A 15,287-nucleotide genomic window follows, 5' to 3' on the forward strand; every position below is an offset into this window, starting at 1 on the left:
TGACAGACCGGGGCTTCACTCTTTGTGACGGGATGGGGCTTCGTCTTTGTGACGGGACGGGGCTTCTCTCCTTGTGACGGGACGGGGCTTCTCTCCTTGTGACGGGATGGGGCTTTGCTCTTTGTGACGGGACTGGGCTTCACGCTGTGTCGCTGCCATGGGAGTGTGTGACGGGAAGGGGCTTCGCTCTGTATGAACGGTATGGGGCGAGGCTTTGCTCTGTGTGACGGGAAGGGGCTTTGCTCGGCGTGACGGGACGGGGCTTCGCTCTGTGTGACGGGACGGTTCTTCGCTCTGTGTGAGGGGACGGGGCTTCGCTCTTTGTGACGGGACGGGGCTTCGCACTTTTTGTCGGGACGGGTCTTCGCTCTTTGTTACAGGACGTGACTTCGCTCTGTGTGACGGGACGTGGCTTTGCTCGGTGTGACGGGACGGGGCTTCGCTCTGTGTGACTGGAAGGGGCTTCGCTCGGCGTGACGGGACGGGGCTTCGCTCCGTATGACGGGACGGGGCTTCGCTCGGCGTGACGGGACGGGGCTTCACTCCGTGTGACGGGACGGGACTTCGCTCCGTGTGCCAGGACGGGATTTTCTCTGCGTGACGGGACGGGGCTTCGCTCTGTGTGACAGAACAGGGATTTGCTCTGTGTGACGGGATGGGGCTTTGCTCTGAGTGATGGTAATGGACTTCACTCTGTCTCCCCGCCCAGGAGTGTGTGAAAGATTGGGGCTTAGCTCTGTGTCCCCGCCCCAGGTGTGTGTGACATGACGGGACATTGCTCTGTTTGACGGGAAGGGGCTTTGATCTCTGTGACGGGTCGGGGCGAGGCTTTGCTCTGTGTGATGGGACGGTGCTAGGCTTTGCTCTGTGTGGCTGGACAGGGCTTCGCTCTTTGTCACGGGACTGGGCTTTACTGTGTGTCCCTGCCCCGGTAGGGCGTGACGGGTTGGGGCTTTGCTCTGTGTCCCCGCCCCAGGTTTGTATGATGGGACGGGGCGTCACACCGTGCGACAGGAAGGGCCTACGCTCCATGTGACGGGTCGGGGCTTCGCTCCCTGTGACGTGTCGGGGCTTCACTGCGCGTGACGGGACGGGGCTTCGCTCCGCGTGACAGGACGGCTCTTCGCTCTGTGTGATGGGCTCCGTCTTCACTCTGTGTGACGGGACGGGGCTTCTCACTGTGTGATGGGACGGGGCTTCGTTCTCGTGACGGGACGGGGCTTCGCACTTTGTGTCGGGACGGGGCTTCGCTCTTCGTGACGGGACGGGGATTCGGTCTTTGTGACGGAGTGTGTGATGGGACAGGGCTTCACTGCGCGTGACGGGACTGGGCTTTGCTCGGCGTGACGGGACGGTGCTTTGCTCGGTGTGACGGGACCGTGCTTTGCTCGGTGAGACTAGAAGGGGCTTTGCTCGGTGTGACGGGACTGGGCTTTGCTCGATGTGACTGGACGGGGCTTTGCTCGGTGTGATGGGACGGGGCTGTGCTCGCTGTGACGGGACGGGGCTTTGCTCTGTGTGACGGGACGCGGCTTCTCTCGGTGAGACGGGACGGGACTTCGCTCTTTGTGACAGACCGGGGCTTCACTCTTTGTGACGGGATGGGGCTTCGCTCTTTGTGACGGGACGGGGCTTCTCTCCTTGTGACGGGACGGGGCTTCTCTCCTTGTGACGGGATGGGGCTTTGCTCTTTGTGACGGGACTGGGCTTCACGCTGTGTCGCTGCCATGGGAGTGTGTGACGGGAAGGGGCTTCGCTCTGTATGAACGGTATGGGGAGAGGCTTTGCTCTGTGTGACGGGAAGGGGCTTTGCTCGGCGTGACGGGACGGGGCTTCGCTCTGTGTGACGGGACGGTGCTTCGCTCTGTGTGAGGGGACGGGGCTTCGCTCTTTGTGACGGGACGGGGCTTCGCACTTTTTGTCGGGACGGGTCTTCGCTCTTTGTTACAGGACGTGACTTCGCTCTGTGTGACGGGACGTGGCTTTGCTCGGTGTGACGGGACGGGGCTTCGCTCTGTGTGACTGGAAGGGGCTTCGCTCGGCGTGACGGGACGGGGCTTCGCTCCGTATGACGGGACGGGGCTTCGCTCGGCGTGACGGGACGGGGCTTCACTACGTGTGACGGGACGGGACTTCGCTCCGTGTGCCAGGACGGGATTTTCTCTGCGTGACGGGACGGGGCTTCGCTCCCTGTGACGTGTCGGGGCTTCACTGCGCGTGACGGGACGGGGCTTCGCTCCGCGTGACGGGACGGCTCTTCGCTCTGTGTGATGGGCTCGGTCTTCACTCTGCGTGACGGGACGGGGCTTCACACTGTGTGATGGGACGGGGCTTCGTTCTCGTGACGGGACGGGGCTTCGCACTTTGTGTCGGGACGGGGCTTCGCTCTTCGTGACGGGACGGGGATTCGGTCTTAGTGACGGAGTGTGTGACGGGACGGGGCTTCACTGCGCGTGACGGGACTTGGCTTTGCTCGGCGTGACGGGACGGTGCTTTGCTCGGTGTGACGGGATGGTGCTTTGCTCGGTGAGACTAGAAGGGGCTTTGCTCGGTGTGACGGGACTGGGCTTTGCTCGATGTGACTGGACGGGGCTTTACTCGGTGTGATGGGACGGGGCTGTGCTCGGTGTGACGGGACGGGGCTTTGCTCTGTGTGACGGGACGCGGCTTTGCTCGGTGTGACGGGACGGGGCTTCGCTCTTTGTGACAGACCGGGGCTTCACTCTTTGTGACGGGATGGGGCTTCGCTCTTTGTGACGGGACGGGGCTTCTCTCCTTGTGACGGGACGGGGCTTCTCTCCTTGTGACGGGATGGGGCTTTGCTCTTTGTGACGGGACTGGGCTTCACGCTGTGTCGCTGCCATGGGAGTGTGTGACGGGAAGGGTCTTCGCTCTGTATGAACGGTATGGGGCGAGGCTTTGCTCTGTGTGGCGGGACATTGCTTCGCTCTTTGTGACGGGACGGGGCTTTACTGTGTGTCCCTGCCCCGGTAGGGTGTGACGGGTTGGGGCTTTGCTCTGTGTCCCCGCCACAGGTTTGTATGATGGGACGGGGCGTCACACCGTGTGACGGGAAGGGGCTACGCTCCGTGTGACGGGTCGGTGCTTGGCTCCCTGTGACGGGACGGGGCTTCGTTGCGTGTGAGGGGACGGGGTTTCGCTCTGTGTGACGGGACGGGGCTTTGCTCTGTGTGCCAGGACGCGGCCTTGCTCCGTGTGAGGGGATGGGGTTTCCTCCGTGTGACGGGACGTGGCTTGCTCCGTGTAAGGCACGGCGCTTTGTTCCGAGTGACAGCTTCGCTCTTTGTGACGGGACGGGGCTTCTCTCTGTGTGACGGGACGGGGCTTTGCTCGCTGTAACGGGACGGAGCTTTGCTCGCTGTAACGGGACGGGGCTTTGCTCGGTGTGACGGGACCGTGCTTCGCTCGGTGTGACAGGACGGTGCTTCGCTCGGTGTGACGGACGGGGCTTCGCTCCGTGTGACGGGACGGGGCTTCGCTCTGTGTGACGGAATAGGGATTTTCTCTGTGTGACCGGACGGGGCTTTACTCTGAGTGATGGTAATGGACTTCACTCTGTCTCCCCGCCCAGGAGTGTGTGAAAGATTGGGGGCTTAGCTCTGTGTCCCCGCCCCAGGTGTGTGTGACATGACGGGACATTGCTCTGTTTGACGGGAAGGGGCTTTGATCTCTGTGACGGGTCGGGGCGAGGCTTTGCTCTGTGTGACGGGACGGTGCTAGGCTTTGCTCTGTGTGGCTGGACAGGGCTTCGCTCTTTGTCACGGGACTGGGCTTTACTGTGTGTCCCTGCCCCGGTAGGGTGTGACGGGTTGGGGCTTTGCTCTGTGTCCCCGCCCCAGGTTTGTATGATGGGACGGGGCGTCACACCGTGCGACAGGAAGGGCCTACGCTCCATGTGACGGGTCGGGGCTTCGCTCCCTGTGACGTGTCGGGGCTTCACTGCGCGTGACGGGACGGGGCTTCGCTCCGCGTGACGGGACGGCTCTTCGGTCTGTGTGATGGGCTCCGTCTTCACTCTGTGTGACGGGACGGGGCTTCTCACTGTGTGATGGGACGGGGCTTCGTTCTCGTGACGGGACGGGGCTTCGCACTTTGTGTCGGGACGGGGCTTCGTCTTCGTGACGGGACGGGGATTCGGTCTTTGTGACGGAGTGTGTGACGGGACGGGGCTTCACTGCGCGTGACGGGACTTGGCTTTGCTCGGCGTGACGGGACGGTGCTTTGCTCGGTGTGACGGGACGATGCTTTGCTCGGTGAGACTAGAAGGGGCTTTGCTCGGTGTGACGGGACTGGGCTTTGCTCGATGTGACTGGACGGGGCTTTACTCGGTGTGATGGGACGGGGCTGTGCTCGGTGTGACGGGACGGGGCTTTGCTCTGTGTGACGGGACGCGGCTTTGCTCGGTGTGACGGGACGGGGCTTCGCTCTTTGTGACAGACCGGGGCTTCACTCTTTGTGACGGGATGGGGCTTCGCTCTTTGTAACGGGACGGGTCTTCTCTCCTTGTGACGGGACGGGGCTTCTCTCCTTGTGACGGGATGGGGCTTTGCTCTTTGTGACGGGACTGGGCTTCACGCTGTGTCGCTGCCATGGGAGTGTGTGACGGGAAGGGTCTTCGCTCTGTATGAACGGTATGGGGCGAGGCTTTGCTCTGTGTGGCGGGACAGGGCTTCGCTCTTTGTGACGGGACGGGGCCTTACTGTGTGTCCCTGCCCCGGTAGGGTGTGACGGGTTGGGGCTTTGCTCTGTGTCCCCGCCACAGGTTTGTATGATGGGACGGGGCGTCACACCGTGTGACGGGAAGGGGCTACGCTCCGTGTGACGGGTCGGTGCTTGGCTCCCTGTGACGGGACGGGGCTTCGCTGCGTGTGAGGGGACGGGGTTTCGCTCTGTGTGACGGGACGGGGCTTTGCTCCGTGTGCCAGGACGCGGCCTTGCTCCGTGTGAGGGGATGGAGTTTCCTCCGTGTGACGGGACGTGGCTTGCTCCGTGTAAGGCACGGCGCTTTGTTCCGAGTGACAGCTTCGCTCTTCGTGACGGGACTGGGCTTCTCTCTGTGTGACGGGACGGGGCTTTGCTCGCTGTAACGGGACGGGGTTTGATCGCTGTAACGGGACGGGGCTTTGCTCGGCGTGACGGGACCGTGCTTCACTCGGTGTGACAGGACGGGGCTTCGCTCGGTGTGACGGGACGGGGCTTCGCTCCGTGTGACGGGACGGGGCTTCGCTCTGTGTGACGGAATAGGGATTTGCTCTGTGTGACCGGACGGGGCTTTACTCTGAGTGATGGTAATGGACTTCACTCTGTCTCCCCGCCCAGGAGTGTGTGAAGGATTGGGGCTTTGCTCTGTGTCCCCGCCCCAGGTGTGTGTGACGTGACTGGACATTGCTCTGTGTGACGGGAAGGGGCTTTGCTCTCTGTGAGGGGACGGTGCTAGGCTTTGCTCTGTGTTGCGGTACGGGGCTTCGCTCCCTGTGATGGGTCGGGGCTTCGCTGCGAGTGACGGTATGGGGCTTCGCTCGGTGTGACGGGACGGGGCTTCGCTCGGTGTGACAGGACGGCGCTTCGCTCCGTGTGACACGACGGGGCTTCGCTCCGTGTGCAAGGACGCGGCCTTGCTCCGTGTGAGGGGACGGGGTTTCCTCCGTGTGACCGGACGTGGCTTGCTCCGTGTAAGGCACGGGGCATTGTTCCGATTGACGGGACGCAGCTTCGCTCTGTGTGACGGGAGTGGACGAGGCTTTGCTCTGTGTGACCGGACAGGGATTCACAATTCGTGACGGTACGGGGCTTCGCTCTTTGTAACGGGACGGGGCTTCGCTCTGTGTGACGGGACAGGAGTTTGCTTGGCGTGACGGGAGGGGCTTCGCTCTTTGTGTCGGGACGGGGCTTCGCTCTTTGTGAAGGGACGGGGTTTCGCTCTTTGTGACGGGATGGGGCTTCGGTCTTTGTGACGGGATGTGGCTTCGCTCTGTGTGACAGGACGTGGCTTTGCTCGGCGTGACGGGACGGGGCTTCGCTCTGTGTGACTGGAAGGGGCTTCGCTCGGTGTGACGGTCGGGGCTTTGCTCGGTATGACGGGACGGGGCTTCGCTCGGCGTGACGGGACTGGGCTTCGCTCTGTGTGACAGAACAGGGATTTGCTCTGTGTGACGGGATGGGGCTTTGCTCTGAGTGATTGTAATGGACTTCACTCTGTCTCCCCGCCCAGGAGTGTGTGAAAGATTGGGGCTTAGCTCTGTGTCCCCGCCCCAGGTGTGTGTGACATGACGGGACATTGCTCTGTTTGACGGGAAGGGGCTTTGATCTCTGTGACGGGTCGGGGCGAGTCTTTGCTCTGTGTGACGGGACGGTGCTAGGCTTTGCTCTGTGTGGCTGGACAGGGCTTCGCTCTTTGTCACGGGACTGGGCTTTACTGTGTGTCCCTGCCCCGGTAGGGTGTGACGGGTTGGGGCTTTGCTCTGTGTCCCCGCCCCAGGTTTGTATGATGGGACGGGGCGTCACACCGTGTGACAGGAACGGCCTACGCTCCATGTGCCGGGTCGGGGCTTCGCTCCCTGTGACGTGTCGGGTCTTCATTGCGCGTGACGGGACGGGGCTTCGCTCCGCGTGTCGGGACGGCTCTTCGCTCTGTGTGATGGGCTCCGTCTTCACTCTGTGTGACGGGACGGGGCTTCTCACTGTGTGATGGGACGGGGCTTCGCTCCGCGTGTCGGGACGGCTCTTCGCTCTGTGTGATGGGCTCCGTCTTCACTCTGTGTGACGGGACGGGGCTTCTCACTGTGTGATGGGACGGGGCTTCGCTCTCGTGACGGGACGGGGCTTCGCACTTTGTGACGGAGTGTGTGATGGGACGGGGCTTCACTGCGCGTGACGGGACTGGGCTTTGCTCGGCGTGACGGGACGGTGCTTTGCTCGGTGTGACGGGACGGTGCTTTGCTCGGTGAGACTAGAAGGGGCTTTGCTCGGTGTGACGGGACTGGGCTTTGCTCGATGTTACTGGACGGGGCTTTGCTCGGTGTGATGGGACGGGGCTGTGCTCGGTGTGACGGGACGGGGCTTTGCTCTTTGTGACAGACCGGGGCTTCACTCTTTGTGACGGGATGGGGCTTCGTCTTTGTGACGGGACGGGGCTTCTCTCCTTGTGACGGGACGGGGCTTCTCTCCTTGTGACGGGATGGGGCTTTGCTCTTTGTGACGGGACTGGGCTTCACGCTGTGTCGCTGCCATGGGAGTGTGTGACGGGAAGGGGCTTCGCTCTGTATGAACGGTATGGGGCGAGGCTTTGCTCTGTGTGACGGGAAGGGGCTTTGCTCGGCGTGACGGGACGGGGCTTCGCTCTGTGTGACGGGACGGTTCTTCGCTCTGTGTGAGGGAACGGGGCTTCGCTCTTTGTGACGGGACGGGGCTTCGCACTTTTTGTCGGGACGGGTCTTCGCTCTTTGTTACAGGACGTGACTTCGCTCTGTGTGACGGGACGTGGCTTTGCTCGGCGTGACGGGACGGGGCTTCGCTCCGTATGACGGGACGGGGCTTCGCTCGGCGTGACGGGACGGGGCTTCACTCCGTGTGACGGGACGGGACTTCGCTCCGTGTGCCAGGACGGGATTTTCTCTGCGTGACGGGACGGGGCTTCGCTCTGTGTGACAGAACAGGGATTTGCTCTGTGTGACGGGATGGGGCTTTGCTCTGAGTGATGGTAATGGACTTCACTCTGTCTCCCCGCCCAGGAGTGTGTGAAAGATTGGGGCTTAGCTCTGTGTCCCCGCCCCAGGTGTGTGTGACATGACGGGACATTGCTCTGTTTGACGGGAAGGGGCTTTGATCTCTGTGACGGGTCGGGGCGAGGCTTTGCTCTGTGTGATGGGACGGTGCTAGGCTTTGCTCTGTGTGGCTGGACAGGGCTTCGCTCTTTGTCACGGGACTGGGCTTTACTGTGTGTCCCTGCCCCGGTAGGGCGTGACGGGTTGGGGCTTTGCTCTGTGTCCCCGCCCCAGGTTTGTATGATGGGACGGGGCGTCACGCCGTGCGACAGGAAGGGCCTACGCTCCATGTGACGGGTCGGGGCTTCGCTCCCTGTGACGTGTCGGGGCTTCACTGCGCGTGACGGGACGGGGCTTCGCTCCGCGTGACAGGACGGCTCTTCGCTCTGTGTGATGGGCTCCGTCTTCACTCTGTGTGACGGGACGGGGCTTCTCACTGTGTGATGGGACGGGGCTTCGTTCTCGTGACAGGACGGGGCTTCGCACTTTGTGTCGGGACGGGGCTTCGCTCTTCGTGACGGGACGGGGATTCGGTCTTTGTGACGGAGTGTGTGATGGGACAGGGCTTCACTGCGCGTGACGGGACTGGGCTTTGCTCGGCGTGACGGGACGGTGCTTTGCTCGGTGTGACGGGACCGTGCTTTGCTCGGTGAGACTAGAAGGGGCTTTGCTCGGTGTGACGGGACTGGGATTTGCTCGATGTGACTGGACGGGGCTTTGCTCGGTGTGATGGGACGGGGCTGTGCTCGCTGTGACGGGACGGGGCTTTGCTCTGTGTGACGGGACGCGGCTTCTCTCGGTGAGACGGGACGGGACTTCGCTCTTTGTGACAGACCGGGGCTTCACTCTTTGTGACGGGATGGGGCTTCGCTCTTTGTGACGGGACGGGGCTTCTCTCCTTGTGACGGGACGGGGCTTCTCTCCTTGTGACGGGATGGGGCTTTGCTCTTTGTGACGGGACTGGGCTTCACGCTGTGTCGCTGCCATGGGAGTGTGTGACGGGAAGGGGCTTCGCTCTGTATGAACGGTATGGGGAGAGGCTTTGCTCTGTGTGACGGGAAGGGGCTTTGCTCGGCGTGACGGGACGGGGCTTCGCTCTGTGTGACGGGACGGTGCTTACGCTCCATGTGCCGGGTCGGGGCTTCGCTCCCTGTGACGTGTCGGGGCTTCACTGCGCGTGACGGGACGGGGCTTCGCTCCGCGTGACGGGACGGCTCTTCGCTCTGTGTGATGGGCTCCGTCTTCACTCTGTGTGACGGGACGGGGCTTCTCACTGTGTGATGGGACGGGGCTTCGTTCTCGTGACGGGACGGGGCTTCGCACTTTGTGTCGGGACGGGGCTTCGCTCTTCGTGACGGGACGGGGATTCGGTCTTTGTGACGGAGTGTGTGATGGGACGGGGCTTCACTGCGCGTGACGGGACTGGGCTTTGCTCGGCGTGACGGGACGGTGCTTTGCTCGGTGTGACGGGACGGTGCTTTGCTCGGTGAGACTAGAAGGGGCTTTGCTCGGTGTGACGGGACTGGGCTTTGCTCGATGTTACTGGACGGCTCTTCGCTCTGTGTGATGGGCTCCGTCTTCACTCTGTGTGACGGGACGGGGCTTCTCACTGTGTGATGGGACGGGGCTTCGTTCTCGTGACGGGACGGGGCTTCGCACTTTGTGTCGGGACGGGGCTTCGCTCTTCGTGACGGGACGGGGATTCGGTCTTTGTGACGGAGTGTGTGATGGGACAGGGCTTCACTGCGCGTGACGGGACTGGGCTTTGCTCGGCGTGACGGGACGGTGCTTTGCTCGGTGTGACGGGACCGTGCTTTGCTCGGTGAGACTAGAAGGGGCTTTGCTCGGTGTGACGGGACTGGGCTTTGCTCGATGTGACTGGACGGGGCTTTGCTCGGTGTGATGGGACGGGGCTGTGCTCGCTGTGACGGGACGGGGCTTTGCTCTGTGTGACGGGACGCGGCTTCTCTCGGTGAGACGGGACGGGACTTCGCTCTTTGTGACAGACCGGGGCTTCACTCTTTGTGACGGGATGGGGCTTCGCTCTTTGTGACGGGACGGGGCTTCTCTCCTTGTGACGGGACGGGGCTTCTCTCCTTGTGACGGGATGGGGCTTTGCTCTTTGTGACGGGACTGGGCTTCACGCTGTGTCGCTGCCATGGGAGTGTGTGACGGGAAGGGGCTTCGCTCTGTATGAACGGTATGGGGAGAGGCTTTGCTCTGTGTGACGGGAAGGGGCTTTGCTCGGCGTGACGGGACGGGGCTTCGCTCTGTGTGACGGGACGGTGCTTCGCTCTGTGTGAGGGGACGGGGCTTCGCTCTTTGTGACGGGACGGGGCTTCGCACTTTTTGTCGGGACGGGTCTTCGCTCTTTGTTACAGGACGTGACTTCGCTCTGTGTGACGGGACGTGGCTTTGCTCGGTGTGACGGGACGGGGCTTCGCTCTGTGTGACTGGAAGGGGCTTCGCTCGGCGTGACGGGACGGGGCTTCGCTCCGTATGACGGGACGGGGCTTCGCTCGGCGTGACGGGACGGGGCTTCACTACGTGTGACGGGACGGGACTTCGCTCCGTGTGCCAGGACGGGATTTTCTCTGCGTGACGGGACGGGGCTTCGCTCCCTGTGACGTGTCGGGGCTTCACTGCGCGTGACGGGACGGGGCTTCGCTCCGCGTGACGGGACGGCTCTTCGCTCTGTGTGATGGGCTCGGTCTTCACTCTGTGTGACGGGACGGGGCTTCTCACTGTGTGATGGGACGGGGCTTCGTTCTCGTGACGGGACGGGGCTTCGCACTTTGTGTCGGGACGGGGCTTCGCTCTTCGTGACGGGACGGGGATTCGGTCTTTGTGACGGAGTGTGTGACGGGACGGGGCTTCACTGCGCGTGACGGGACTTGGCTTTGCTCGGCGTGACGGGACGGTGCTTTGCTCGGTGAGACTAGAAGGGGCTTTGCTCGGTGTGACGGGACTGGGCTTTGCTCGATGTGACTGGACGGGGCTTTACTCGGTGTGATGGGACGGGGCTGTGCTCGGTGTGACGGGACGGGGCTTTGCTCTGTGTGACGGGACGCGGCTTTGCTCGGTGTGACGGGACGGGGCTTCGCTCTTTGTGACAGACCGGGGCTTCACTCTTTGTGACGGGATGGGGCTTCGCTCTTTGTGACGGGACGGGGCTTCTCTCCTTGTGACGGGACGGGGCTTCTCTCCTTGTGACGGGATGGGGCTTTGCTCTTTGTGACGGGACTGGGCTTCACGCTGTGTCGCTGCCATGGGAGTGTGTGACGGGAAGGGTCTTCGCTCTGTATGAACGGTATGGGGCGAGGCTTTGCTCTGTGTGGCGGGACAGGGCTTCGCTCTTTGTGACGGGACGGGGCTTTACTGTGTGTCCCTGCCCCGGTAGGGTGTGACGGGTTGGGGCTTTGCTCTGTGTCCCCGCCACAGGTTTGTATGATGGGACGGGGCGTCACACCGTGTGACGGGAAGGGGCTACGCTCCGTGTGACGGGTCTGTGCTTGGCTCCCTGTGACGGGACGGGGCTTCGCTGCGTGTGAGGGGACAGGGTTTCGCTCTGTGTGACGGGACGGGGCTTTGCTCCGTGTGCCAGGACGCGGCCTTGCTCCGTGTGAGGGGATGGGGTTTCCTCCGTGTGACGGGACGTGGCTTGCTCCGTGTAAGGCACGGCGCTTTGTTCCGAGTGACAGCTTCGCTCTGTGTGACGGGACGGGGCTTCTCTCTGTGTGACGGGACGGGGCTTTGCTCGCTGTAACGGGACGGGGCTTTGATCGCTGTAACGGGACGGGGCTTTGCTCGGCGTGACGGGACCGTGCTTCGCTCGGTGTGACAGGACGGGGCTTCGCTCGGTGTGACGGGACGGGGCTTCGCTCCGTGTGACGGGACGGGGCTTCGCTCTGTGTGACGGAATAGGGATTTGCTCTGTGTGACCGGACGGGGCTTTACTCTGAGTGATGGTAATGGACTTCACTCTGTCTCCCCGCCCAGGAGTGTGTGAAGGATTGGGGCTTTGCTCTGTGTCCCCGCCCCAGGTGTGTGTGACGTGACTGGACATTGCTCTGTGTGACGGGAAGGGGCTTTGCTCTCTGTGAGGGGACGGTGCTAGGCTTTGCTCTGTGTTGCGGTACGGGGCTTCGCTCCCTGTGATGGGTCGGGGCTTCGCTGCGAGTGACGGTATGGGGCTTCGCTCGATGTGACGGGACGGGGCTTCGCTCGGTGTGACGGGACGGCGCTTCGCTCCGTGTGACACGACGGGGCTTCGCTCCGTGTGACGGGACAGGAGTTTGCTTGGCGTGACGGGAGGGGCTTCGCTCTTTGTGTCGGGACGGGGCTTCGCTCTTTGTAACGGGACAGGGCTTCGCTCTGTGTGACGGGACAGGAGTTTGCTTGGCGTGACGGGAGGGGCTTCGCTCTTTGTGTCGGGACGGGGCTTCGCTCTTTGTGAAGGGACGGGGTTTCGCTCTTTGTGACGGGATGGGGCTTCGGTCTTTGTGACGGGATGGGGCTTCGCTCTGTGTGACAGGACGTGGCTTTGCTCGGCGTGACGGGACGGGGCTTCGCTCTGTGTGACTGGAAGGGGCTTCGCTCGGTGTGACGGTCGGGGCTTTGCTCGGTATGACGGGACGGGGCTTCGCTCGGCGTGACGGGACTGGGCTTCGCTCTGTGTGACAGAACAGGGATTTGCTCTGTGTGACGGGATGGGGCTTTGCTCTGAGTGATTGTAATGGACTTCACTCTGTCTCCCCGCCCAGGAGTGTGTGAAAGATTGGGGCTTAGCTCTGTGTCCCCGCCCCAGGTGTGTGTGACATGACGGGACATTGCTCTGTTTGACGGGAAGGGGCTTTGATCTCTGTGACGGGTCGGGGCGAGTCTTTGCTCTGTGTGACGGGACGGTGCTAGGCTTTGCTCTGTGTGGCTGGACAGGGCTTCGCTCTTTGTCACGGGACTGGGCTTTACTGTGTGTCCCTGCCCCGGTAGGGTGTGACGGGTTGGGGCTTTGCTCTGTGTCCCCGCCCCAGGTTTGTATGATGGGACGGGGCGTCACACCGTGTGACAGGAAGGGCCTACGCTCCATGTGCCGGGTCGGGGCTTCGCTCCCTGTGACGTGTCGGGGCTTCATTGCGCGTGACGGGACGGGGCTTCGCTCCGCGTGTCGGGACGGCTCTTCGCTCTGTGTGATGGGCTCCGTCTTCACTCTGTGTGACGGGACGGGGCTTCTCACTGTGTGATGGGACGGGGCTTGGCTCTCGTGACGGGACGGGGCTTCGCACTTTGTGACGGAGTGTGTGATGGGACGGGGCTTCACTGCGCGTGACGGGACTGGGCTTTGCTCGGCGTGACGGGACGGTGCTTTGCTCGGTGTGACGGGACGGTGCTTTGCTCGGTGAGACTAGAAGGGGCTTTGCTCGGTGTGACGGGACTGGGCTTTGCTCGATGTTACTGGACGGGGCTTTGCTCGGTGTGATGGGACGGGGCTGTGCTCGGTGTGACGGGACGGGGCTTTGCTCTTTGTGACAGACCGGGGCTTCACTCTTTGTGACGGGATGGGGCTTCGTCTTTGTGACGGGACGGGGCTTCTCTCCTTGTGACGGGACGGGGCTTCTCTCCTTGTGACGGGATGGGGCTTTGCTCTTTGTGACGGGACTGGGCTTCACGCTGTGTCGCTGCCATGGGAGTGTGTGACGGGAAGGGGCTTCGCTCTGTATGAACGGTATGGGGCGAGGCTTTGCTCTGTGTGACGGGAAGGGGCTTCGCTCGGTGTGACGGGACGGGGCTTCGCTCATTGTGACGGGACGGGGCTTCGCTCTTTGTGACGGGAGGGGACGGTGCTTCTCTCTTTATGACGGTACGGGGCTTCTCTCCTCGTGACGGTACGCGGCTTCTATCCTTGTGACGTGAGGGGGCTTCTCTCCTTGTGACGGGACGCGGCTTCTCTCCTTGTGACGGGGCGGGGCTTCTCTCCTCGTGATGGGACGCGGCTTCTCTCCTAGTGACGGGACGGGCTTTGCTCCTTGTGACGGGAGGGGCTTCGCTCTTTGTGTCGGGACGGGGCTTCGCTCTTTGTGAAGGGACGGGGTTTCGCTCTTTGTGACGGGATGGGGCTTCGCTCTTTGTGACGGGACGGGGCTTCGCTCTGTGTGACAGGACGTGGCTTTGCTCGGCGTGACGGGACGGGGCTTCGCTCTGTGTGACTGGAAGGGGCTTCGCTCGGTGTGACGGTCGGGGCTTTGCTCGGTATGACGGGACGGGGCTTCGCTCGGCGTGACGGGACGGGGCTTCGCTCTGTGTGACAGAACAGGGATTTGCTCTGTGTGACGGGATGGGGCTTTGCTCTGAGTGATGGTAATGGACTTCACTCTGTCTCCCCGCCCAGGAGTGTGTGAAAGATTGGGGCTTAGCTCTGTGTCCCCGCCCCAGGTGTGTGTGACATGACGGGACATTGCTCTGTTTGACGGGAAGGGGCTTTGATCTCTGTGACGGGTCGGGGCGAGTCTTTGCTCTGTGTGACGGGACGGTGCTAGGCTTTGCTCTGTGTGGCTGGACAGGGCTTCGCTCTTTGTCACGGGACTGGGCTTTACTGTGTGTCCCTGCCCCGGTAGGGTGTGACGGGTTGGGGCTTTGCTCTGTGTCCCCGCCCCAGGTTTGTATGATGGGACGGGGCGTCACACCGTGTGACAGGAAGGGCCTACGCTCCATGTGCCGGGTCGGGGCTTCGCTCCCTGTGACGTGTCGGGGCTTCACTGCGCGTGACGGGACGGGGCTTCGCTCCGCGTGACGGGACGGCTCTTCGCTCTGTGTGATGGGCTCCGTCTTCACTCTGTGTGACGGGACGGGGCTTCTCACTGTGTGATGGGACGGGGCTTCGTTCTCGTGACGGGACGGGGCTTCGCACTTTGTGTCGGGACGGGGCTTCGCTCTTCGTGACGGGACGGGGATTCGGTCTTTGTGACGGAGTGTGTGATGGGACGGGGCTTCACTGCGCGTGACGGGACTGGGCTTTGCTCGGCGTGACGGGACGGTGCTTTGCTCGGTGTGACGGGACGGTGCTTTGCTCGGTGAGACTAGAAGGGGCTTTGCTCGGTGTGACGGGACTGGGCTTTGCTCGATGTTACTGGACGGGGCTTTGCTCGGTGTGATGGGACGGGGCTGTGCTCGGTGTGACGGGACGGGGCTTTGCTCTGTGTGACGGGACGCGGCTTCTCTCGGTGAGACGGGACGGGGCTTCGCTCTTTGTGACAGACCGGGGCTTCACTCTTTGTGACGGGATGGGGCTTCGTCTTTGTGACGGGACGGGGCTTCTCTCCTTGTGACGGGACGGGGCTTCTCTCCTTGTGACGGGATGGGGCTTTGCTCTTTGTGACGGGACTGGGCTTCACGCTGATTCGCTGCCATGGGAGTGTGTGACGGGAAGGGGCTTCGCTCTGTATGAACGGTATGGGGCGAGGCTTTGCTCTGTGTGACGGGAAGGGGCTTTGCTCGGCGTGACGGGAC

At 62.7% G+C, this 15,287-nt stretch overlaps 2 protein-coding genes across 2 annotated transcripts; both read right to left on the minus strand.

The window, feature by feature from the left end:
• Positions 1-6,698: 6,698 nt before the first annotated feature.
• On the minus strand, positions 6,699-11,054 carry LOC138742081 (serine/arginine repetitive matrix protein 1-like). Its single transcript, XM_069896273.1, has 6 exons — positions 10,789-11,054; positions 10,289-10,722; positions 9,529-10,237; positions 8,631-9,467; positions 7,476-8,579; positions 6,699-7,386 (listed from the first exon to the last, which is right to left on the minus strand). The coding sequence occupies exons 1-6, from the start codon at positions 11,052-11,054 to the stop codon at positions 6,699-6,701; spliced, it is 4,038 nt and encodes a 1,345-aa protein (XP_069752374.1).
• A 193-nt stretch (positions 11,055-11,247) lies between these two features.
• LOC138742082 (proteoglycan 4-like) lies at positions 11,248-13,579 on the minus strand. Its single transcript, XM_069896274.1, has 2 exons — positions 13,050-13,579; positions 11,248-12,991 (listed from the first exon to the last, which is right to left on the minus strand). Exons 1-2 carry the CDS (start codon positions 13,577-13,579, stop codon positions 11,248-11,250), a joined length of 2,274 nt encoding a protein of 757 aa, XP_069752375.1.
• Between the last annotated feature and the right edge of the window lie 1,708 nt (positions 13,580-15,287).

Source organism: Narcine bancroftii, chromosome 8, assembly GCF_036971445.1.
Source record: "Narcine bancroftii isolate sNarBan1 chromosome 8, sNarBan1.hap1, whole genome shotgun sequence".
Taxonomy (NCBI): Eukaryota; Metazoa; Chordata; class Chondrichthyes; order Torpediniformes; family Narcinidae; genus Narcine; species Narcine bancroftii.